The 24056-nt window shown below is 38.4% G+C and overlaps 1 protein-coding gene and 1 long non-coding RNA gene across 2 annotated transcripts; one reads left to right on the top strand and one right to left on the bottom strand.

Moving 5' to 3' along the window:
* Positions 1–22352, bottom strand: emx3 (empty spiracles homeobox 3). The gene is made up of 3 exons (XM_046406906.1): positions 21159–22352; positions 8016–8200; positions 1–1699 (listed from the first exon to the last, which is right to left on the bottom strand). The coding sequence occupies exons 1-3, from the start codon at positions 21538–21540 to the stop codon at positions 1532–1534; spliced, it is 735 nt and encodes a 244-aa protein (XP_046262862.1). The 5' UTR covers positions 21541–22352; the 3' UTR covers positions 1–1531.
* Positions 61–6477, top strand: LOC124068557. The gene is made up of 3 exons (XR_006844933.1): positions 61–172; positions 1531–1731; positions 6041–6477. It is a non-coding gene; the product is annotated as an uncharacterized LOC124068557 (long non-coding RNA).
* Positions 22353–24056: the final 1704 nt, after the last annotated feature.

Below are 24056 nucleotides of genomic sequence, written 5' to 3'. Positions count from 1 at the left end.
CACGTTTGGACTCCAGTTTATTTCTCTCTTTTTGCAGACAAGCTCCAACAGGAAGTTAGATTTTTAAGCTCCTCTTTCGTGGCTGAGTTTTTTTTTTTTTTTTTTAGCATTGTCTCTAACAGGAGACTATTCCCTGCTGTTTAGATGAATACATCTATCAGTCCTCAGAAAGGTACGTTGTCAGCAATCTGTGTTTTGTGTCTGAGTGTTTTTCATGTTTACTGCAATGCATGGATGTGTGTATAATCTGTAAATCTGCGTAGCAAAGAAAGATGTAAACTGTCTAAATGCTGAATGTTAAGTTCAAGTCTTGGCATCTTTTATATTAAGAAGGTTTGGGTCCAGTTTAGTGGAACCTTATTATGTCTGTTACACAGAACAAACTTTGAGCCATAGTCAAACTTTAACTGGAGATTTGAGAGCAAATCAAAGCAGAATGTAAAAGCAAACAAATCTAAAGAAGAAAAACTTCCACCTGCAACCCAAATGCCAGGATAAATGTTATGTATGTAAATGTATGTTTCTACAAACCAGGGATATGCTGAAACTTCATATTTCTTCACCTTGCAATTTTAAACACACGGTTTGCAAAAAAAGCCAACATTTTCATTCTGGCAACTGGGCTGCTGGCTGACCATCGGTCTGAGCAAATGTTAAAACATTATCTGTATAAGTGGCAACAGATCAGTACTACTTCAAATGAAATCAACTTCATGAAACACAAGTATGACGTCTGCTTTGAGGAGTGAAATGTGCTTACAGAAGTTACAGAAGAACTTTTATTTTGAAATTTACCAACTAGCACAGGGGTCAGCTCAGTTGCTAACCCAAATCTGAAAACTCAACCCTCAAAACATCAGTTACACATTTAATTCTGTCTTGACCAGCTCTCAAATCTGCCAGAATAAAATACAGTTTGTGTTTCTGAGTTTTCCTGTCGACTTATGATGCGTTCAATGTCTGCCTTTTACACATGTTTGGGCACATGTTTGTTCCACTGTTTTCTTTTGTACAGGGAATTCAGCTCTTTCGCAAAGTGACAAACCTTTTATGTCTTATTTACTATATTAAACGTATTCATTTCCAACACAGGTCTGTGGGACAGTTTAACATCCCACAGGATCCTCATTGCTGTTTAAGCAGAATACCACAGAAAAAGCATTTACACTTACACCAGTGATTATTTTGGTTCAGGTTCAAGTTTTGTCCATCATTGTTTTAACTTTACCCAAAAAAAACCTCACCTGACTTCATCCTTATGATGGTCTTTACTTTCTGTTAAGTGTGAACATTTTAATGAAGAAAAAGCCGAAGTCTTCGGTGAGGGGTTTTAACACTGAGCCTGTCAGCCACATTAGCTCAATTAGCCTGTCCTTTTCCTGTGTGTCTGATTATTGCCTTTATTCATGTAAGCATGTGAAAAAACGTTTGAACGCACTTTTAAACTTATTGAGATGTTTGACTCAAAGCAACATGACTGTCGGAAAATGTGTGCGATTTTGAGTGTGTGACTGTGTGTGTTGGCTGCAGTCTAGTCGTCACTGATGACGTCCACGTCCTCGCCTCCTGGCTGCTGAGTGGCTGCTCTCCAGCGGTTCACATGCTGATTGCCCTTCCTCTTCTGCTGAGCTTCAGGAGACTCCTCCTCCAACTTCTGACGCTTGTGCTTTGTCCTGCGGTTCTGAAACCATACCTTCACCTGTGCAAAGAGAGACAAGTGAATGTCAACAGGTGAAACAGACCAAAGAGAGAGAGCAGAGATCCACACACTTACTGCATACAGATAGCAAGATAAGATGATGTTATTTTCTTAGTTGTCCACAATAGCAATGTAATCCTTTGGGGCAACTCGGAATGTTAAAATTAGTCTGTGTGTTTTGGTTAAACAATAAAATCCTTTTTGCTTAACAAGAAACAGAAGTCACTGAGAGACATTCAGAGTAACAATCTCAGTCTGTGAGTGACTTCCAAAGTCGAAGTTTCCCCAGAGGACTGCAGCTGTGTGACAGCTGCTACCTGAGATGAACTACTGCACCAGTTTCAAAACTTGGACTGAATATGAATCATTTACACAACAACATATGTAAACACAAGGCCCAGGTTTAAAAGTACTGGCTTAATTCTTTTTACTTGTACTCTCATTTTCTACTACTATATACTTCTACTTCAGGTCACAGGCAAATGTTATAATTTTTACTCCACTACATTTCAAACAATTCAGAATCAGAATCAGAATTCCTTTATTTATCCCCAAGGGGAAATTCTTTAAATTATTAACAATTAACAAATAAATACTTATACACTTAGAGACACTTTTTCATTGTAAAAGGTGTTATATAGATAAATAAATTGAATTGAATTGAATTGAACTCTTTTTTTTTAAGTGAATCATGTTTCATCTTGGAAAATGATTGACTGCTGCTGACAAAACTTCATAACACTATCAAATAGTTAAAAACAAAATTTATTCTTCTATTGGTGCTTTTAATTTTTCAACACAGGCTCACTTTAACTTCTTTTGATACTAAAGTACAAACATACAAGCATCAAAATGTATTTCTTTTTTCTTTTTGCAGGACTTTTACTTTGATTTTGTAGTATCTCTACTCATTGGCAAATTTAGGTATGGGTGAGATGGGCATCCGCCCAGGGCGTGATATTGCTGGGGGCGACACGGCGCTTGGAAAAAAAACAAATAAAACAAAAACACTGATCATTTGTTATGTTCATGTAATGGGCTTTCTGTCTCCCATATACACACCACGTCCCGTATGCCGTATGTGTAGGAGTGGGTGCTCTCCTAGTATGTGATATGTAGGCTGACTACTGCCTGCTGGGAAGACGGACTCAGTCGCAAATGCAGACGGGGGCTGTCTTGGGGTGGGGACAGGTTGACTTCAGGTCGATCTATCAAACAGCAGGCCTCTGCTGACCAAAGAAACTCTAATGGGAAGAACTCCCACTCTGTGGAACTTCCGGTTATGTAGGGGGCACTTGTGAAGAAGTTCAAAATGAATTGGGGGGCTTATGGAGCTGTAGCCCCAAAATGTAACTTTAATAATGTAAAAAAAAAAATTCTGTCAATTTTCTTTATGTTTTCAGTATAAGCGGTAGACACAATAGATATCGCTCCATTACATTATCTTTTCATGGCTTTTTTGTAGTGAAATACCTTTTCTTATTATACAAATATTTGCAACATACGCACCAGCTCACGTATTTGCCTTTTTGGACTCATGCATCAATCAAGCACTTCTAACGTCTGCTGTAGCTATCGTTATGAAAATACATAAGGACTATAATACACAAAACTAAAATCATATTATTGTGGTTACGTTCACATAATGATAACTGAAGTTAGCCTACCATAACGTAATGCTGCTAGGCGTAAAGCTTTAACCGGCCAATTGGCATGCATTAACAGTCTGCCCTGGAAAAAAAAACGAATGGGCATTGGTATTTTCTCTTTTCAATTCTGATATAGAATCGATACCATGTTTGCAAAAACTAAAATAAAATTTGGCTGTTTTGGTTCAGTAGTGGGTGTAAATAATTATTTTAGCCACTTAGCTTCATTCACTCCTGTTCATTGAGGACTAACTCACAAGTGCCACCTAAGTGAATTGGGGTTAATATGGAGTAGACAGGCTGTCCGTAGAAGGCTGTACACTGACTTCTGTGCATTTAAAATCACACCATGAACAAACACCATAAACCACAAATCGATCCATTCATAATACTGTGAATATTGGCTCATAGTTTCACAGACAGAATTTCCTGTTTTTTCCTAAATTGTTAAGTAGGCCTATAATACAAAACCAGTACTGACTTTTGATTGACAGTGCTGTGGGGGTGGGTAATGTATTGATTCTCAAGTGCCAAATTAACACCATGGGAAGGAAAAGATCAAAGCATCAGGTGCCCAGTTTAGAAAATGATGTTAAAAGATGTTAAAACAGCGTGAATATAGTTTCACACTTTTTCATGATGATAATGTTTGTAGCCTGCAACAAAACTGTTACAGCCCAACCTATTATTGATTTGTCAACTTTCTCAGAATTTTTTCCAAATTTGCAAACTGCTCTCAGAATTTCTCTGACTCTCTCAGCTTTTCAAAGCTAAAACTTGCTTTGCTTGAGGTCCACCATGTCACTGCCACACCTTACAGGCTAGAACCACCTCTCTTTCCACTACTGATTTTCTTTCATTCAGAACACTACTGTTTGGAAGTCTTTGGAAAGGCGGGCAGCTGCTACCACAACTACTACTGTACTTTTCCTTCTACTACTGACAGTAATAATAACAAATGTTTTATGATAATTTAATATCATGATGCTGATAAAACATGACTGTTATGTGCAGAGCTGTTTGAACATGTTCAGCTGCATCCTGTCTGTAGACGTGAACATGCTGACTAAGTAAGAGCTCGTGTTGCACAATCTGTCAGAGTGTAGCGATATAATAATCGGTTAAACTGCCAAAAGCCTCAGGTGACACTGATTGTCTCTGTGTGATGGGCTGTTGTGTAATTATGATACTGATGTCACTCTGACAAGTCTGTCAGCATCATCTCCAAATCAGATGGTTAAAACGGCACTTAAGAGGAAACATTTGAAGCCGACTTCCTGTTCAGTTCTTAAACTGACCAAGAGTAATTCTGTCTGACAAAATCCATATTAAACTTCTTACTACGTAATTAAACACTTCAGAGGAGTGTGAGATGATCTGAATTTACAGAAACACATGTGGACATTTACAATACAAAATACTCAGATGTTTTACTTAAGTAGCACAGTGTAAAGACACTCTGTTTCAAGTAAAGGTAGTGCATTCAAAACCTTCTTAAAGGGACACTTCACATGAAAATCAAAACTACATATTCTTCCTCTTACCTGTTGTGCTGTTTATCCATCTAGGTAGTTTTGGTGTGAGTTGCAGAGTTTTGGAGATAATCTGCTGTAGAGGTTGATTATAATGGAACTAGAAGGCCCTCAGCTTTCTGAGTGCTCTTTTCCAGAAATCATGACCGAGTCACTCAAGATAATCCACACACTCCGTTGTGAGCAGTTTCATGTCAGAAGTATTTTCTTGTCACCATGCAGAAGGAAGTTTACATCTATTCATGGATAAAAGACCAGCTAATTAAGCTGACTAACATTACATTAATAGTAATGTTTATATCCCAGCATGAGCCTCTTGTCAGGCAGATGCAGTTTCATTCTGCACGGCGATATGGAAAGAAAATAGTTCCTGTATGAAACTGCTCATAACAAAGTCTGAAGATAATCTTGGGTAAAAATCAAATCAAGTCAAACAGTTTGGAAAGTGTCATGAGACAACTTTTGTTGTGAATTGAATTGAACTGAATTGTAACTAGGCCATGAGAAAAAAGCTTAGTGCCCTCTAGTTCCATTATATTAAATCTCTGCAGCAGATATCTTCAATCCTCACACCAAAACTAATAAGATGGGTAAGTAGTACAACAGGTAAGAGAAGAATGCAGTTTTGATTTGGAGTGAACTGTGCAGTGACTTTTACAAACTGTAATCTCTGAACTGTTCAGTAACTAAAGCATTCAGATAAACAGAGAAAAACATACAGTATTGACTTACTGTTGTCATTGATATCTACAAATTTAGTGCTTTTGGGGTGTTTTTTGTCAGGCTAAATAAACTTTTTTTTTTTTAAAGGTACAGAAATTTTCACAGGACAGAGATCAGAAAACGGATCTATACAGTGTATTAATTTTATTTTAAACTTTATCCTGGCTCTTAAAATGTATCTGCAGTATTTCTGTGGTCCTGAACATTTTGCAGGCTGCAGTCTGCAACACTCTGCAGAGAAAACTGATGTGATTTTGGACCAAAGCCCTGAAAACTCTATGGGACAACACATGACTCAATCATTATTATCTATTAAAGTGCAATGATTGCACAATCTCTAATTTATGTCTTATTAATAACTGATGATGGCTATGATTCTCCACTGATTGATGGATTACTCTCCCTCTCTTTATCCCTGTCCTGTGTTGTGAAATTAGCTCATAAATAAGCATGGATGATTCACATCGTTTCACTGACGCCCAGGCTCGTATCACCGTGGCGACCTGATGACAAATACTGTCAATCACTCCAGAGGAAAGGAGGAGGGAGTGACTTGGATCTGACTAACCACCGACTCATTTCTTCCCCATCATTCCTCTGGTCTGGAGTGATGCCAGCTGATGTCAGATCAATTTCCGTTTCTGAGAAACACCAAGGAGGTGAAGACTGTTCACATAATGACATAATGCACACTTTAATGAATACAGTTAGACTGAAAACTGACCAGAGACCAGCAGTTTGTCTGAAATGTTTCAGCAGCTGTCGTTCATTGAGCTGACGATAAATATGATTGAATGAGTGAATAAGAATACACTGTCTTTAGTGTTTAGGACTTTTTAAAGTACACTTTCTATTCATCTGTTCACAAATTCATAAATCAATCATTTAACTAATTTCTTCATTTGTATTATCTAGAAGATAATTTGTTGTTAGCTATTTTTTTGTCTGTACAGTTTATATTCATTCATTCATTTGTCCTGGAAGAAATCATAATATTTTGTTCAATTAATTTTAGATTAAATAAATTTTTTTGAGCAGTTTTTATTCATCCATTCATTCATGTCCCCATCAATCATTTATTCATTCATATATTTAGTCATTAGTGAATTTTTCCAGAATATTCCAGACAATTTCTCATTAATTCACATTTTCCAAAGCAGTGCCTTGGTTAGCCCTCATTTTTCTTTTTTTTTATTCATTCATTTAGAAATATTTTAGTTTTTGAAATAATGCAGTCGTGGATCAGCGGTTAGGGTGTCGGACCCGTAACCGGTGGATCGCTGGTTCGATTCCCCGTCCCGGTGTCCATGGCTGAGGTACCCTTGAGCAAGGTACCTAACCCCCACTGCTCCCCGGGCGCTGCATGCGGTCGCCCACTGCCCCGGGTTTGCTGTGTGTGTGTGCACGTCACTTGGGTGGGTTAAATGCAGAGAACAAATTTTGTTGGAGTGAGTTCCCTCCAATGACAAAATATGTCACTTTCATCTTTCATTGGACTTTAATAACTAAATTAATAAAATATTGTTCATGTTTTATGTTCTGTTTATCTACTTTTTCATTCATTCATTCATATTTTTGAGAAGATATTGCCTTTTAGTGTTTAGGGCTTTTTACAGTTCAGTTTCTGTTAATCTTTGCATACATTCATCAATCAGTTACTTGTTTTTGCTCATTCTATCATTCAGATTTTCTGTTGTTGTTTTTACCTTTTTGCTATTTTTCTTAAGGAACTTCTATTTCTTCCTCTTTCATCACTCATTCACTTATTCATTCGGCAGCCGTGGCCTAGAGGTTGGAGAAGCGGCTTGTGATCAGAGGATCACCGGTTCGATTCCCCCACCGGACGGGTAGGAAAAATTTGGGTGTGTTGGAGTGATTAATGTGAAAAAATGCTTCCCCCCCTTCATTAGCCGGCTGATGTGCCCTTGAGCAAGGCACTTAACCCAATATGCTCCCCGGGCGCTTGATGCTGCCCACTGCTCCTGTGTGTGTTTCACTGCATGTAATTTGCTGGGTGTTGCATGTGTGTGTTCAGCTAAGGATGGGTAAAATGCAGAAGACGAATTCAGTATGTGTACGTAAAAATATATATACTGCTAATAAAAGTTGACTCTATTCTATTCTATATACTTTGGAGGATGCCGTCACATTTTCTAAAGCTATTTTTTGGACAGCTTTTGTTTATTCATTCATGTATTATTCATTAATTCATCAACATTTACTGCAAGAAACTCATCTTTTCAGTCGCTGATTCATTCAGTCATTGTTTTTGACTCCCTACAGTGTTATTGCTCTCATTCATTTATTATTAACGACTTCTTGATATTCTTATTCTCATAAGACAGAATAAAACATTGTCTGTCCTGTTTCCCATCATGCCTTTCTCATTGTCCTATTTCCCATCATGTCTACCTGTGTCTCAGTCAGGCACAGCCCACTAGCCAGCTGCTTCCTCTCGGCGCCGACTACATAGTGGTTCTTCTCGAAGGCTCGTTCCAGACGGAGCAGCTGCGAGGGCGAGAATGCTGTCCGGATCCTTTTAGGTTTCCTGGAGAATGGACCGTGAAGCAGCAAGTTTTCTGGACTGCTGTCCTCTCCTAAACACAAACACAACCAGTCAACATGACAATCAACAAACAAAAACCTGCAGCGAAACTTCATGCAGAAGAATTTGACATGAGGTCAGATTTGCTGAACTGAAGAATAAAGAAGACAGAAAACTTAATGCTGTGAAAGCCTTGTCACTAAATTGTTTCAGGACTGACTGGATTCCTTCTTCGCTTGTGGGGAACCAAAGACATGTGCTGATGTCACCACTTTATGCAAGATTTGATTGGCTGTGTGGAAATAAAGTTACCATCCATGTACACTGATGATAAAGCAGTATGACATGAGGGGTGGAAGGAGGGGGAAACTATACATTTCAATTGTTTGGTTTCTGAAAAGAGATTTACTCAGTAGACATAAAAATGCAATTTTATTTAAGCTGAACTTTAAGAAGAAAAGAGACCAGACTGAAGTCAAAACCGTCTCACTCAGACTGCTGCAAAGAGCAGATATCAGGGTTTGAAACACAAGCAGAAACAGATTTGAATGATGACAAAAAAGGAAGGCAAACAGAACACGTTTGTGTGTGTGTGTTGTGTGTGAGGGTCAAACACGTTTAACCACAGAATGAGGACATTTTTGGAAAGTGAGGGCATTTTGGGCTGTTTGGAGGAATTAGGTTTAGGTTAGGGTGATAATGTGAATGATGAACCTCACATGGATAGAAGTGTTTGTGTGTGTGTGTTTGCTCTGTTGTCTGATCGAGTATCTTGCATGTGTGTGTGTTTGTGTTTGGATCTGCGCTCGAACCGCAGCCTGAAAGCTGATTCAGTGTTTCATCACTGCTGCGTCATCTCATGATGTCAAATCAATTTAGTAGTTTCTGCTCAGAGAAACAAACGCTCTCGTTCACAGAAATATGAATGATATTTTGAGCTGCTTTAATTTTTATAGTTTTTAAGTCTTGAGATCATGAACTCCAGGTGGTGCACTCAGCATCTCAGATTAAAACAAATGGTCAACTTGTTACGTTGCTCACCTGAAAGCCAACAGAATTCACTGACAAAAACTGCAATTTTACCTCACAGAAAAACACACTTCACTTCACACTTCAAAACATTACACGTGAAAATATCCTGGCTCTACATGCTGTTTTTCCTCGCTCCAGTAGGTTCTCAGCTTGACAAGGCCAAAATAATCCACGCTATTTGCTTGTTAGCTATCATGTTAACAACAATAATCTAAAATATCAAGTGAAATGTGCTTTAAGTAGCTAAAGTTTGGTGGGGTCTATTAAATGTGAATCTCTTCATGCACGCTCAAGTGCACTAACACACATGCTGGCTCAACAGTGAAAACAAACAGCAGAGAACATCAGATGACAACACATGCACACAGAGAGAGTGTGACTTCATTCTCTGCTCAGGATGTCATCATTCCACTACATCTTTACAAAGTAAACAGGTGTTTCCTGCTGTACTGATGTTCAGAATTTCATACGTTGGACTTTTATTGTGATATTATATACAATCTTACACATTTGTTATATAGACATAAGTAGGGATGAAATAAACAACAAATATCCAATCAAAAGTGTATTTCAAGGTAATCGCTAATAAGGGTACAGAAGCATAAATACTAAAGCGTTTAGTTTTGTGATTATTAGTTTAATTCTGCTGTGTGTGGAGATCTAAGGAGCTGCTGCACTCACAGGTATAAATACAGTTTATTTGAATCAAATCCCATTGACAAGTGTCTTGCGGGCTTTCAAACAGTCACTGAATAAATGGCTCTTTCTCTCTCTGTGTCTGTGTGCATGCAATCTATTCTTTTTTTTTTTTTGTTACAGCTGCATTTTCTTGTGTTTATTGAGGATTTATTTTTCTTCACTGTGTGAAAAAGTATATCCGAGCTAAAACCTGTAATTAATCATTTGAGTGACCCTTTAAGGAAGACTGGCAGACATTTGCTTCTGAAATGTGCATATTTTTGATAATAAATGAGTATGTGTTAGCTGGAGACATGCAGTCGTCAGTTTGGACTTGACTCACACTTTACCTTTAATTATATAGATAAAACTGTTTTGTCTTTTCATTTCTCTTCACTGTGTTTACTTGATGACTTCAGTTACTTGACAGAATTCAGTTTTATATGCAAAACATAAAAAATACAACAAATACAGAAATCATTGCTGTCGTTAAAATGACTGAACTTCAAACTTAAACTATTGTGAACTGCTTCAGTGGATAAATAACACGAACTCTCAACCACATGAATACATTTACTTTGCATACTTGTGTAAATTTTCCAATGAGTTATGCCTAATTTTACTAAAATTATTAAGGGATTAAGGGATAAAGCAACAGACAGTAAACTGTTTATGCCATGTTGATGTACGGTCGGGTAAAGATGGCGGTTTGCCTCTCTTTGTGTTCTCACTTCCACTCCCAAACCCACTTGCAACATCTGTTTTATTTTTCTGACCGTTTATTGAAATCGCATGTTAAGTTTTAAAATCTATTTTACATAAAAACAAATACACGCACGACTTCTTCTCAACTGCTGCAGTCCAGCTGAAAGGGGCTGCTGCTGCAACCGCACCGTACGCAAAAAAGTTGGTTGCCTGGCAGCATAGAGGAGGCAAGGAGGACAATGATGGCGTGCAGAAAGCAGACCCGAGCTCACGCCTTTCATCCAGCGTTAGCGTCAATGAAGCGATATTCATATGCAAACTGAGCTGGGAGCCGTGACTGATGGAGGTTTGTGGGTGTCTCAGAGGTTGCTTGGCTTGCAAATATGATTTCTGTTGGAAGTCAAATGGCACGAGATGATGCTTTAATGTAACAAAGGCAGTGAGGTCAAAGGTCAGAGATGCTCTTGATGCAGGAGTCGAAGAAGAAGAAGAAGAAATCCAAGCCTCAAGGCAGCAAACAAACAAACTCACAGGTGAAAAAAAGTTAGAGGAAAAGTCGTGAAACAGACTCAAAGTTCTTCATTCATTCCTCTTCTGTCCGGGTTATTCACATGTGAACAAATGGAGATCAGCCTCTAACACTGTCATACCGACTAATGTGCTTTTTTTGTTTTCTGTCATCTTTAGTTTATGTTAATTCTTTATTCATCAGTGCATCACCCAGATTTGTTTGGTCTAAGAATTCCAATATATGCTTAGGCACACAACTCTTAAATACACACAGAAAATAGAAGAAAGTGTCTCTCACACGAAAGAAATAAAATAAAATAAATTTAAAAAACAAACTGAGCTGAAAACGGAAATAAAACCTAAATGTGTCAAGACAAGAGTATCAAGTAGTAAACAAGTAGTAATCTAGCTCCTCTCAAAAGAATTGACACAAATACACCACAACTCAGAGCAAATAAAAATAAATAAGAATACCAGAGAGTAAAAATCAACAGGGGAATCAGGGGAAGAAGATGAAATAGATGAAACAATAGATAAAATAGATGACATAATGATTAATTTTATCTAAGAGGAACCTAAATGTTAAAAAATACATGTTGAGAGGAGTTTTAAAAGCAATGAGTGAATTTTCTAAGCCGAGTTCTCAGGCAGTTGTTCCAAAGAGTTGAAGCCCTGAGAGCAAGAATCCTGTCAGTTTTCAACGGGAAGTGAATGAAAACAGAATGAAGTCAAATCAGAAAATCAGAAAATGAGAATTAAAAACAGAAAAAGGTGGGTAAAAAGGTTTTCCACTAACTTCTGTGCAAATTCATTTTAACATTATAGAAGACTATACTATGAGTGTAAAGTTACCACTTGGCCCTAGCTGTGTACTCTAGTCAAATATTCTTTCAAGCGTGCCTTATACTTCAGATAAATCCAAATCCATTTTGATCGCTCAAGTTCAAAAGTTCCGCCGTTCTGGAAAAGGAAGGAAGGCTGACTGTACTGACTGATGCGAATGATGATGATGATGATGATGATGATGATGATGCTGTGTTTGCCCTTAATGAGCAAGAATTTTACTGCCAGCTGATAAAGAAAAACCTGTTTGAAGGCTGTGTGTTTCATGAGCCTCTGCTGACCTGTTTGAAGGTTTTAACTCTTTAAACAACAGTAGCTGACAAACTGGAAGCAGGTAATGATAACATACTCCAGGCTAATGACAGTAAATCTTCTGACAACAACAAGCAGGTTTTAAGACATTTCTGTCCTGTCAAGGTGATAAACCCATCATTAGGAAGCAAAAACAGCTGCAGAAGGAAATAAAAATAAAACCCTTCTTTTCTACTTAAAGTCCACCTTGAGTGGGGGCAGCCGTGGCCTAGAGGTTGGAGAAGCGGCTTGTGATCGGAGGGTCACCGGTTCGATTCCCCCACCGGATGGGCAGGAAAAATTTGGGTGTGGTGGAGTGATTAATGTGAAAAATGCTCCCCTCCTCCATTAGCCGGTTGATGTGTCCTTGAGCAAGGCACTTAACCCCCAATTTGCTCCCCCGGCGCTTGATGCAGCCCACTGCTCCTGTGTGTGTTTCACTGCATGTAATTTGTCGGGTGTTGCATGTGTGTGTTAAGCTAAGGATGGGTCAAATGCAGAAGACGAATTCAGTGTGTGTATGTAAAAATATATATACTGTCAATAAAGCTGATTCTTCTTCTTCTTCACATTTACATGAAACCTCTTCCACAGTTCACGACAATATCAGCACATTTTCCTTTAGTGCTTCTTCTGCAGCAAAGAAAAACGAGTTTCGCAGGATGCACGCAATGTATAAAGAGCAGAAAGGTTAAGAAACCACAGAATGGATTTCTCCGTTTCACCTCAGATATCTGACAAACCAGTTTAAACCAGCTCAAACCAGAGGCTGAACCACAGGATCCCAGAATTTTTACCAAAGGATAATCATTTAGTCTATTAAATGTCAAAAAATAGTATAAATGAGAAAGAAAAGCAGCAAAACCTGACATTTAAAAAGCTAGAAGCAGCAGATAATTCACATTTTCGCTTGAAAAATAACTGATATCACTAATCAATTGTCAAAATAAGTGGTTACTAATCCGACTGATCAGCAGGAGTCTAACAACATCCAGCTGGACAAGCGGCAGGAAAGTCACGCTGACATGGATATCAGATGAAAAAGAGCAAAACATGAATCAGTATTTTTTTTCAGATCTGAATGCTCCAAAAACAAAATGACAGTGATATGAGAACATACTTCCTGTCGTTGGACTCTTCACTGACAAACTGCTTCAGCTGCTGTGATGACAGAAAAAGAAGAAGAAGAGGAAGAAGAATGTAAACAGAAGCAGGTGATGAATGCTGCGACTATCAGTCAAACAAGTTCATTTTCCCTCTTTTCTTTATCCACTCAGCCTCAGTGGCTACTGCTGCTGCTAATGCAAACAACCCGATTCTTCACCGTTTGTTACCGACACGTCAGAAACATTAAATGCATCACTTCCCGTGAAAGAGCTCTAATATATACACCTGATTCTTTACAGCGCAGGGACATGAGAAGAAGAAGAGGAGGAGGAGGAGAAGGTGCAGCCAAGACAAAAAAGTTAAAGGTTCCCCATAGAGGTTTTGATCTCTGGTTGCACTGAGAAACTTTTTCTACACATCAGGATACCTTTCCAACTCATAATTAGCACTGTCCACACAAATGAGTTACACAACACCACTCACAGACACCCGGCTAAAGACAGGCATCTCTAAACAGTGTTTTCAGATCAGATGAACCTTTTGACAGTTCCAAGAACCCCCTGTTCGCAGAGGAACCTTCACTGTAAGCATACACTGATTGGTTGAACACACGAGCCAGTGCAGCGCTACCATTTGTAAAAACCTGCATGAAATGTTCGCCATGTAAACAACAGATGGTGGCAGGAGCTTTAAAAGCTGGAACAAAACACACATACAAATCACTGTCAAATTAATGTTGTTGTACGGCACATAGAAGTAACGTTTCTCTAACAGCCACCATCCGGCTTACATCACTTCAGTGACCACAAAAAATGCAAACAGAAAAAGATCCCTTGGAGGTATTTAGTGGGCAATTCCTCTCGGCATCCCAGAACAGCTTGTTATTATTATTTAATAAGTTGATCTGTGTTTCTGTTTATTAAACATGTCTGTGTCTCCTTTGTATACTTTAAATAATGAAAAGATAAAGAGCATAAAAGAAGCAAAGACAAAAAGTGCCACGGATATTTAACAAAAGCCTAAACTAAAGGTTCATGTAAGTGTGACATTAAGAAGAAAAAAGAGAAAATGCAGAGGAAAGCAAGAGGAGGAGGAGGAGGAGGAAGAGGAGGAGAGATGTTGGGGCAGATGGCATATCAGGTTCCCCCGGCACTGAAAACAAGTCCAGACCTGTCACAGAGAAAGTGTGTGTGTGTGTGTGTGTGTGTGTGAGGTGTGAGATCAGACACACACTTCCTCCTTTGTAACGAATCAGAGCTTAGAGCCTCTATTAACAGGAATACAAGCAGCCACGGTCAGGACATGATGCTATGAGGAAAACATGAATAAAAACTTCCACCTGTTGTCAAGATTCACATCGTGTCGTTCAGATCAGCAAGTGTCAACACATGGCTGCGTAAAATTTCCCGTTCATCTGTGTGTTCACCAGTGGGGGAATGTAACTAAATACGTTTACTCACGTACTGTACTTTGAGGTACTTGGAATTTACTTTTTTTAATTTCTCTTTCTACTCCTCTGCTCCACTACACAGCTTTAGTTACAAATTAAGATGTTTTGCACACAAAACATATGAAGAGTTTATAAAATCTGAATTGAAAATATTAAAATATTAAGCTACGTTCAAGTAAGTTTAGTCCAATAAATAAATGGCACAAGGCTCATTCTGAATGGTCTAAAGGAACTTCAGGCAAGATTTTTTTTAAATATGAGAAAAAAATTATTGATTTTGTTTCTTGTAGTTTTTGAGCCATTTTCTTATCACACTACATTTGGTCTTTGGACAAACAGGGTCACAAATGTTTCAAAAATGGTAGAAAATGCCCTAAAATAAGTGATAGAATCAATTATTTTCAGTACAAACATGGGAGGGACTACTATATATATATTTCATATAAATAAAAGTTGGACAGAAGTATAATTAGTGATACAGCAGGTGAAATGCACCTTTACTCTGGTTAATGAAATGGAAAAAAAGATGAGTAATTAGCTGGCTATCTGGCTACCGCAGTGTGTGGTTACGTCAGAAATCACAGAGATATCGTGATGGTGAATTCTTGTTGCCTCGATAATCTTTACGTGAAAACACTGTAACCCAAAGTAAATTTTCCTGATGTATTTACGCGGCTGATTAGCAGACAAGCTAACACAGCCCAACACTACTGACAGACTTCAGCATCAATCAGAGAACATCAATCAGAGGTCAAAACTTAAAACACCAAATAAAAGCTGAAGCACTGCAGTGATGCTGGACGTTTACATATGACATTTGTAACATCTGAAGTGAACACACACACACACACACACACACACACACAGAGTGAACTGACACAAACACGTGTCAGGTTGAACTGCAAACGGCAGAACAATCAGAAAGCCTCAGGCTGTGAACCAAATTGAACTTAAGCTTCAGTCTGGTTAGATTAACATTTCCACACCAATGCTGTTCACTTCTACTCTGATTGTTTTTTCACATTATTTTTAAGCTTCTGCTGTTTCACATTAATAGCTCGTCACAAACAGAAGGCCTCGCACTGAATTTCAATCTTACGTTCTCAGAAAACAAAACGGAACTTTCAATATGAACTCAACAAACTTCTGAGAACAAACACATTAAGGTAGGACAGTTTCAAGGGTTGAGGATGCCAGGAGAGTGCTTGAGACACCCACACCCACACACACACACACACACACACACACCTGATCCCTGAAACTGGAGAGGTGAGCGGAGGCTGTCAGCTGCTTCCAACTAATGAATAAAAATGTGTCTGAGTGAACGGAGGAGCAGCAGACTGTGAGAGGAGGAGGAGGAGGAAGGAGTTAATGGCATCACTGTGTGGGAGAGCGGCGACAGGTAACTCAGCTCTGTTTATTCTGTTGCTGCTTGGATGCACCGCATATCTATCAGAAGAAAGAAGTATTTTTATCCTGCATGTGTCCTGAGGGCTGGTAAATTTTACAGAGAGCTCCAAAAACGCATCAGCAAGCCGCATTACAACAAACCTTCATCACCATGAACACACACACACTGTAGTTATTTTGACTCAGTGTCTGCTGTGACAGATACTCACCAGAGCACTACATGTGGACTAATCCGCTGCTGAAAATAGTCCCCAACAAATTTCCTCCAGTTTGTTTGATAAAAACTAAATTGGAAATGACTGAACTTGAGAAGGTACAGTAAATCATTTTTACTGTCTGTTAAGAAGAAGAGTCAAGGTGTTACTTTTCAGATAGTTAACCAACAGCTTATGTTTATAAATACATTAAACACAGCTCATTGTGATATTTAAATATTACTGAGCCGTGTCAAATATTTAATGTTGAAGTATTTTAATAACTGTAGAATTAAAGGTATTTTCTCTGACTGACTTAACAACAATTGGCCGTATGATTTGACTTGATTTGATTGTATCTGTGGAATAAAATTTGTGATTATGGTCCAAACAGATCTTGTGTATAAAATATCACGACCAAAACTCAAGATTAATCTGACTTTAGAGGGAATAATAACAGATTAAGTCGGTGTAAGTCAGAAACAGATTCGTGTCTTCAGCAGGAACCAATGGGCTCAGAGCTGAGAGACGTAGAAAATCAGGAAGTATTTAAAGATGCACAGACAAACCGATGGTTTATACATACATATGATGTTTGAGTTTGTCTCATGACATCACAACTAGTCTGGAGCCAGTCTCAAAACCTGAACCCTCAAGGGGTGAAAGTGTGATTTTCATCATCGTTTAACATATGAAATGAACGTTTTCACATGCAGACAGATATTGAGATGTGATTTAAATTTTCTGCTGGAAGCCATGTGTAGAGGGAATCTTTGCTGAATATTGATCACACTCGCTCTTATTTTTGCCCTGTCTTTGTTCTGTTGACTCTTACACAAATAAAGCATCTAGAAATGTCCACTCTCAGTAGAGTCTTTCAAAATTAATGCACCAAAACCACAGCAGAGTTCAGTCCATAACAGTCAGTTAGTTTCAGTGTAAGTGGTTTTACAGCCAACCTGAAAACAAAAGCCTTTAATCTGACAAGTGAAGTATGTGTGTGTGTGTGTATACTCGCATTCCTGTAGTTGTGGGGACAAAAATCGGTTTACATAATCACATTGTGAGGACAAAATGCAAGTCCCAACAACGTAAATCATATTATTATTTGCCTTAAGGTTAGGATGAGGTTACAGTTAGGTTAAGGCAAGTAACGTTTTTTTGTTCTGGTTAGGTGGTGGTTAATCCACCAGGAAAATAACGTACGTCTATGTAATGTCCACTAAAGTGATAGAAACATGACTGGGTGTGTGTGTGTGTACCTGTATTGCTGTAGTTGTGGGGACAAAAATTTGTTTACACAGTCACATTGTGAGAACCTGCTTTACTTATGGGAACACAATACAAGTTCCCACAATGTAATTACTAAATATTAAGGTGATGACTTGCTTTAAGGTTAGGATGAGGTTAGGGTTAGGTTAAGGATTAGGCTATAACGTTTATTGTGATGGTTAAGCCACCAGAAAATTAATGTAAGTCTATGTAATGTCCCCAAAAGTGATGTAAACAAGAATGTGTGTGTGTGTGTGTGTGTGTGTGTGTGTGTGTGTGTGTGTGTTTAAACACAGATGATAAACTGACAGATAATTAACTCTGACCACATTTGGGTCCAGAGCCACAGATTGACAAACAGGTAAAAAAAAACATTATCATTGTTTATAAGGTAAGAATATGGTTAATTATAACAAGCTGTTGTATTGCTGAGATTATTTATTATTTTAAGGCATAACCTCAGTGTGACAAAATGTGTTTTAGTCCATTTTAAATTATTCATTTTGATTAAAAGTTCATCTGAAAAGTAAAAAAAAAACATTTGTATAAGTTATTAGTGTAACTTACTTGATGGGACTGTTTTATTATTTTTTCTGATTGGCTGAAAAATCTCCAAAGACAAATGTAGATTAAATAAAAACTGATTTTACCTTGATAAAATGTCAGTTAAATAAATGTAAAGGTTTAAAAACCTTTGATTTAGTTTTACGTATTTTAAACTAAAGTCTGATGAAAAAATCTTTTAATTACCTGAGATGTACAGAAAAAAATAACGTGCTGATGAACTGATGATAATCGTCAGATGCAGCTGGACTGTGAGAAAGACAGACGACGACACTGACATGGAGGCTGACATGGAGGCTGACATGCAGGCTGACATGCAGGCTGACATGCAGACGATCCCTAAAGCTTCCGCTGTCAGGGAGTAAGACTCTGCTCAGACTCAGGTTTGAGACTCTGGTGGAGTTTTGGAGGTAACAAGAAGGAAAACATTGAGTGTCACAGACACAAATGAAATGTGTCAGATCGTTTATTAGTGAAGATTCTGGAGGGAAAGTGAGGGGAGTCACATCCTGAGCTGAGCGCCTTCACTTTACTCATTATGTGGAGAAATTTTCCCTTCCAAGTTTGTGACTTCTGCAGGTTGTCTTAAACCCTTAGATTTTATTTACATCCTGCCAGATTGAGTCCTCCACGGCTTTTCGGCTAAATGTTCCTTAAATCTGAGAGCTTCTGCCACTGGATGTCAAACGTTGTGTCTATAAATTTTAACAGGAAATGAAAAGCTCTTTTTAATGTGGCTTTTGATGTGGAGTTGTCTCACAGCTTTAGCTTTTAAGTTTTAATCCTTGGTGATTACTTTGTTTAAACCCTTCATGTTTGTTTTATTTTATTTTACTGATTCTGAACACTTTCATGCTTTTTGTTGTCCTGCATTTATCTTTTTTTATTTGCTTAAAATTCACTTTTGGACAGAGTGTTTTTGATGAAACATTTTGATGATGTGTAAAAACAAAGTTACTTTTTTCTCCTGTCATTCTTGTTGTTTATCAAAATGCTGTGCTTTACTGTATACGCAGAACTGAATAAAAAATAAACTGCGCTCAGCTGGTCTGACGTAAGTAACAAAGTCAATATTTCAATTCAGCCGTTTTGTTTGATTTTTATGTGAATTTAAAGATAAAATATTTTTTTACTGTCTAACCTAAGGAACATAACGATTTGGAGATATTTAATGTATATAATGTCAGTTCTATTTCTTTAATTAATTTGAAATAAATACTTGTTTAATTGTTCTATAAATATGTATATTCTATGCATCTAAACATCTGCATAACATCTTTTTATTTTTTATTTTCTGAATTTATTGTTATTAGGCCTGTTTGTTTAAATTTATTTATTTTTATCACTTTTCATGATTTCATTTGTTTTTAATTTACTATAGTGGAAAATGTCATTATTCTACACAACTCTACTGTTGTATCATTTTTACAGATTTGTATTTTAGAAAAAATGTGGTTTTGATGAATTTCCCGCGACCCCCGCTGGGCCGCGTCCCACATGTTGACAACATAGTGACTTTCTGATCGTTTCTTTGGTGAACACGAACTTTCTTTCTGATGAACACAGCGCAGTGATCAAAAAGTCAATTAAACCTGGAAGGCTGAGAAAGAAACGTGAACACAAGGAAAAAGTCCAGATTTCATGAGGACTTTCCCCCGTTTGTTTGGCTTTCTTCAAATATTATCATTATTATTATTATTATTGTTGTTATTGTTATTATTCTTCAGGAAGTTTGGTCCAAAACTATGATTTAAATTCTTTGAAAAGAAAATGAAACACACAAAAAAATGGCGTTTTTTTCTCCTTCAAAGGCTGAAGTCCCATCTGTTTGTCTCGTGTATAATAATAACCACGTAAAGAATAACACATTAGACTGCAGCAGGCTGCGTGCTGATACGAGTTTAACCATCCACAAGACAGTTTCAAGATAAAAACCACCATCAAGTCAGTTCAAACTGGTCCACACTAAATTCACCCTGAAGTGTTCAGGTGACGAGAAGAAGCGCAGCGTGAGCGTCTCAAAAGTTTGGAAATACCCAGAAGCCAAAAGAAGATTTAAAAGTCACTGCAGAGCATGAACTGAGTGCAGGAGAACAACAGAAAACACTCCAAAATCTGTTTAGCACCGAGCGCTGCATTAGTACGGGAATGTCAGGAATGATGTAGGAAAACTACAGGAATACTGCAGGAAGTATCAGTACAGGCTAGAGGTCAATTCAGCTGAAGTAAGAGACGCAACTTCCTCTGTAGCAGGAGAAACAACCATCAAGAAATCCTTATAAAGAAGATTTATAGTTTTAAAGGACTTATGCGTTTTGTGTGTGTGTGTGTGTGTGTGTGTGTGCGAGCGCGCAAGAACATTTAAATCACCGAATAAATTCAGTCAACAGATAAAAATTTGTCCTTAAAAAAATAAAAAATCTTCTTTCCTCCTCACTGAATCTGTGTGACCGTAAAATTAAAAACAATAAGACAGTTCAGTGACATGGGACGCTGTTAGTACCAAAGCTGCACTAACAGGCCAAATAGCGTTAGCTGTTAATAACCACCACATTTTAAGTCATTTTCACAGTCGAACTGGCTAAACTAAACTAAAACAAAATAATAACAATTATAATAATAATAATAAACATATGAGAGACACTAACAGAAAATAATCCAAACATTAACGTGAAAGAAAAAAAAGAAAACTGTGAATAAAAGTAAATAAAAATCTGAATATTTTTCTTCTCTCTAACTGTGATTCCTGATCTGATGTGATTTCAACGCACATGCGCGCGCACACACACGCACAGTCACGCTCATTAAATAAAATCTTTTTTGATAATAAAAAGAAAAACTGAAATATTTAGAGAAAGGGACTGAAATCAAAGCTGCTTAAATGCACAGAAGACCCCAGAAAGCCCTGACAGCATCACCGCAGTCTCCCCGCCCCCCCTCCCCCTCCGGCTCACCTTGGAAGCGATGTCCCAGGTACCGGCTCCGCAGCACCCAGGGGTAGAAGCTGAGCGCCTCACGGTGCTGCGGGCTGAAGAAGCTCTGCGGGGGAATCTGCAGCGGGTGCAGTGGTAGTCCGCCGGGGCTCTGCGTGTGCGTCCCGGGCTCCTGCAGCACCAAGTCCGGCCCGGCCGAGTACAAAGTCCTTCCGCTGCTCCCCTGGAAGCAGGAGCCGAAGACGCCGGCAGCGGCGGCGGCGGGGTGCAGGGACTCCGGGAACCTGAGCGCCGTGGGCCGAATGGGCTCATCCCCCGAGCCGCCGCTGCTGTGGCTAATGGCCTCCTTCCCGACCAGAGACTCTATGGTGAAGCATTTCTTGTTATTGCTGTGCTGAAACATCGTAAGCACCTGGAGCTGAGCGATGAGGAAGATGGAGGAGATATGAACAAATCTGCGTCCTGCTGGTCCAGTTCCTCGGGCTCGGGGAGCTTAGATTCCCAGCTTCCCCCGGAGAACCATGACTCTTCCAAAGAGTCCACCTGTGCGTAAAAGCCGTGCGCAAATTCCTGCCTGTTTGCAGCTGGAAGCGGATGAAGTTTCCTCTCACCTGAGTGAGGGCCGGTGTCTCTGGCCGTTCGTCGCTCTGCTGCGGCCGGATAGAAAATCACAAACTCCAGTCAAAGTCTCCGGTCCGAGCGCAGCGCGGCTGCTCCGAGCTGAGGCCGGGTTCGAGCAGAGGGTGGCGATGCTGCGGGGCTCTGATCAGTCGCTGTCTCCTCGCGCCTCCTGCCGCCGCATGCTGTGGTGTGAGCCGGGAGTGTGTGTCAGTCAACAGGCTGCGGAGAGATACCTGCCCTGCCCTCCCTGCCAGAGGTGCGCCGAGCATGCGCAGAGGACACCTTTCCGACAGCCATTTTGTTGATGAGTGGATGACGGTGAGGAGGATAATGGGAATGTTAAAAGTGATGATGATGACGATGATGATGATGATGATACTGGGCTTTACTGCTAATTGATTACTTACTTACTTTTGGTACTTCAAGTATGTTTTGATGTCAAAACTGATCAAAATGCAGGACTTTTAATATTTCTACACTGTGGTACTTTTACTTAAATAAAAGAGATGAGTACTACTTCTTCTGTATACACAGTATATATACTATTTAATAGTGAGTGTATTTTATTCTGTAGTTCCTCTAACTATTACAATGTTCATTCCATTAATACCATTTTTTTTTTTCTAGCTGTGGAAGTGGAAAATTAAAATGTGTGTCTTTATAGTATTTCACGCCTGTGTGTGTTTTGACTGAGATGCTGTAAAATGTCAATAATTATAATTATATTTTTGAGTAATTCTTGCACTCCGTCAAGAATCTTTAGTTATGACCTGTTTGTTTCCCTCATTAATGGCTGTTTTAATGTGCGTTCATTATTAACAGGCCCACAGTGAGTTGTTTTGTCAAAATACCCTTTCATTAAAATTCATTTACATTAACTTTTAACTGGATGTATTTGTACATTTACACTACATGTAAATAAATTAAACTGCAATAAAAATATCTTAATCTTTATGTTTAAAAAAATTTATCGACTTAAAACATTAGTGCAAATTCATTCATCTTTTTGATTTTAAAACCAAAACAAAGAAGAATGTAAAATATATAAAATGATGCATAAATAAGTGATATATAACAGAGAAACGCAACAAAACTAAATTAGTTTTATGTCTGTATGTAACATGTCCTGTGTGTTTTTCTTTCTGCGATGCGACATAATGAAGAAATAGAGTTACAACTGATGAAAGTGTGTGTGTGTTACTCTGAGCGACAGGTCAGTTTTACACAGAATAAGACAATTGACCCCCAGGGGTCAAAGGTCAGAGGAGAGTTTCCTCTTTCATGTGCTTTTCGTCTCACCGAGACGTTTGTGGCTCTCGTTACCCAACACTCTGAACGTGTTAAGAAATTTAGATTTCATATGAATTTACAACATGAAGTTTGCTCATTGGATCAATTTGTTTTATTCTTCTGTGTGCTCCTGTGTCTGAGCTGATTTTTAGCTTGTTGTGATGCCTCAGGTGTGAGAGCTTTAGTGTAATGAAGTACTGTATGATTCTGAGGTACTCTAGGTACTCTGAGGTGCTTTGCTTGAGTGCTTTAATTTCTAAATATCATATACCATACAGACATTTGACCTCACCACATTTATTTGATCATTTTAATTCAGTTTCAGACTACAATTGATAATCGATCATTATTGATAAGACTCTCAGCAATACATGAAGTCATTAAGACAAGCTCCATCTTTACCGGCTGAAACATGAAACTGATGAGCACAAGAATGTATCAGTAATTATTTTCCAATGATATTTTTTCATTATTCTGCAGGAGTGCTTTGGAACATTTACTGAGCTAAAATTTGAATTCAGAGTATTTCTACTTTTACTGAAGCAAAACACTGATGTACTTCTTCCCTCCTTCATCCACTGATCCACAGTGACTGGCCATCTGCCTGTCTGTCCGTTCTCACAATTCAGGAACGTACGAGACAGCAAGTCGGCTCCATGAGGAGGAAGAAGCTGTTTTTTTTAGTCACCGTTTTGTTTGACAGTGAAACACACTGTGAGCTTCAATCAACCACTCTAAATACTGTTACAATGCAGGATATTCTGCAAATATGTTGCTGAAGGTCTGATTAGTTCAGGCACAAAAAAACCCACTTTTTATTAAAATTATATATATATATTGTTACCACAAATAAGGTGGAAAATTCTCATGATGTGTTGTTCAAAATGTCCAAAAAGACACCCAAAAAGTGTCACCAATGGTGACTAAAATGAGCCAAGTGGTCTGGAACATAAAACTCACAATGCCAATGTTTTATTGTAGGCTTACCTTGGAGACTGTTCTGGCTCT

This window comes from Scatophagus argus, chromosome 12, assembly GCF_020382885.2.
Source record: "Scatophagus argus isolate fScaArg1 chromosome 12, fScaArg1.pri, whole genome shotgun sequence".
Classification (NCBI taxonomy): Eukaryota; Metazoa; Chordata; class Actinopteri; family Scatophagidae; genus Scatophagus; species Scatophagus argus.
Note: the sequence above shows the minus strand (reverse complement) of the source record. Positions and strands in the feature narration are given on the sequence as shown.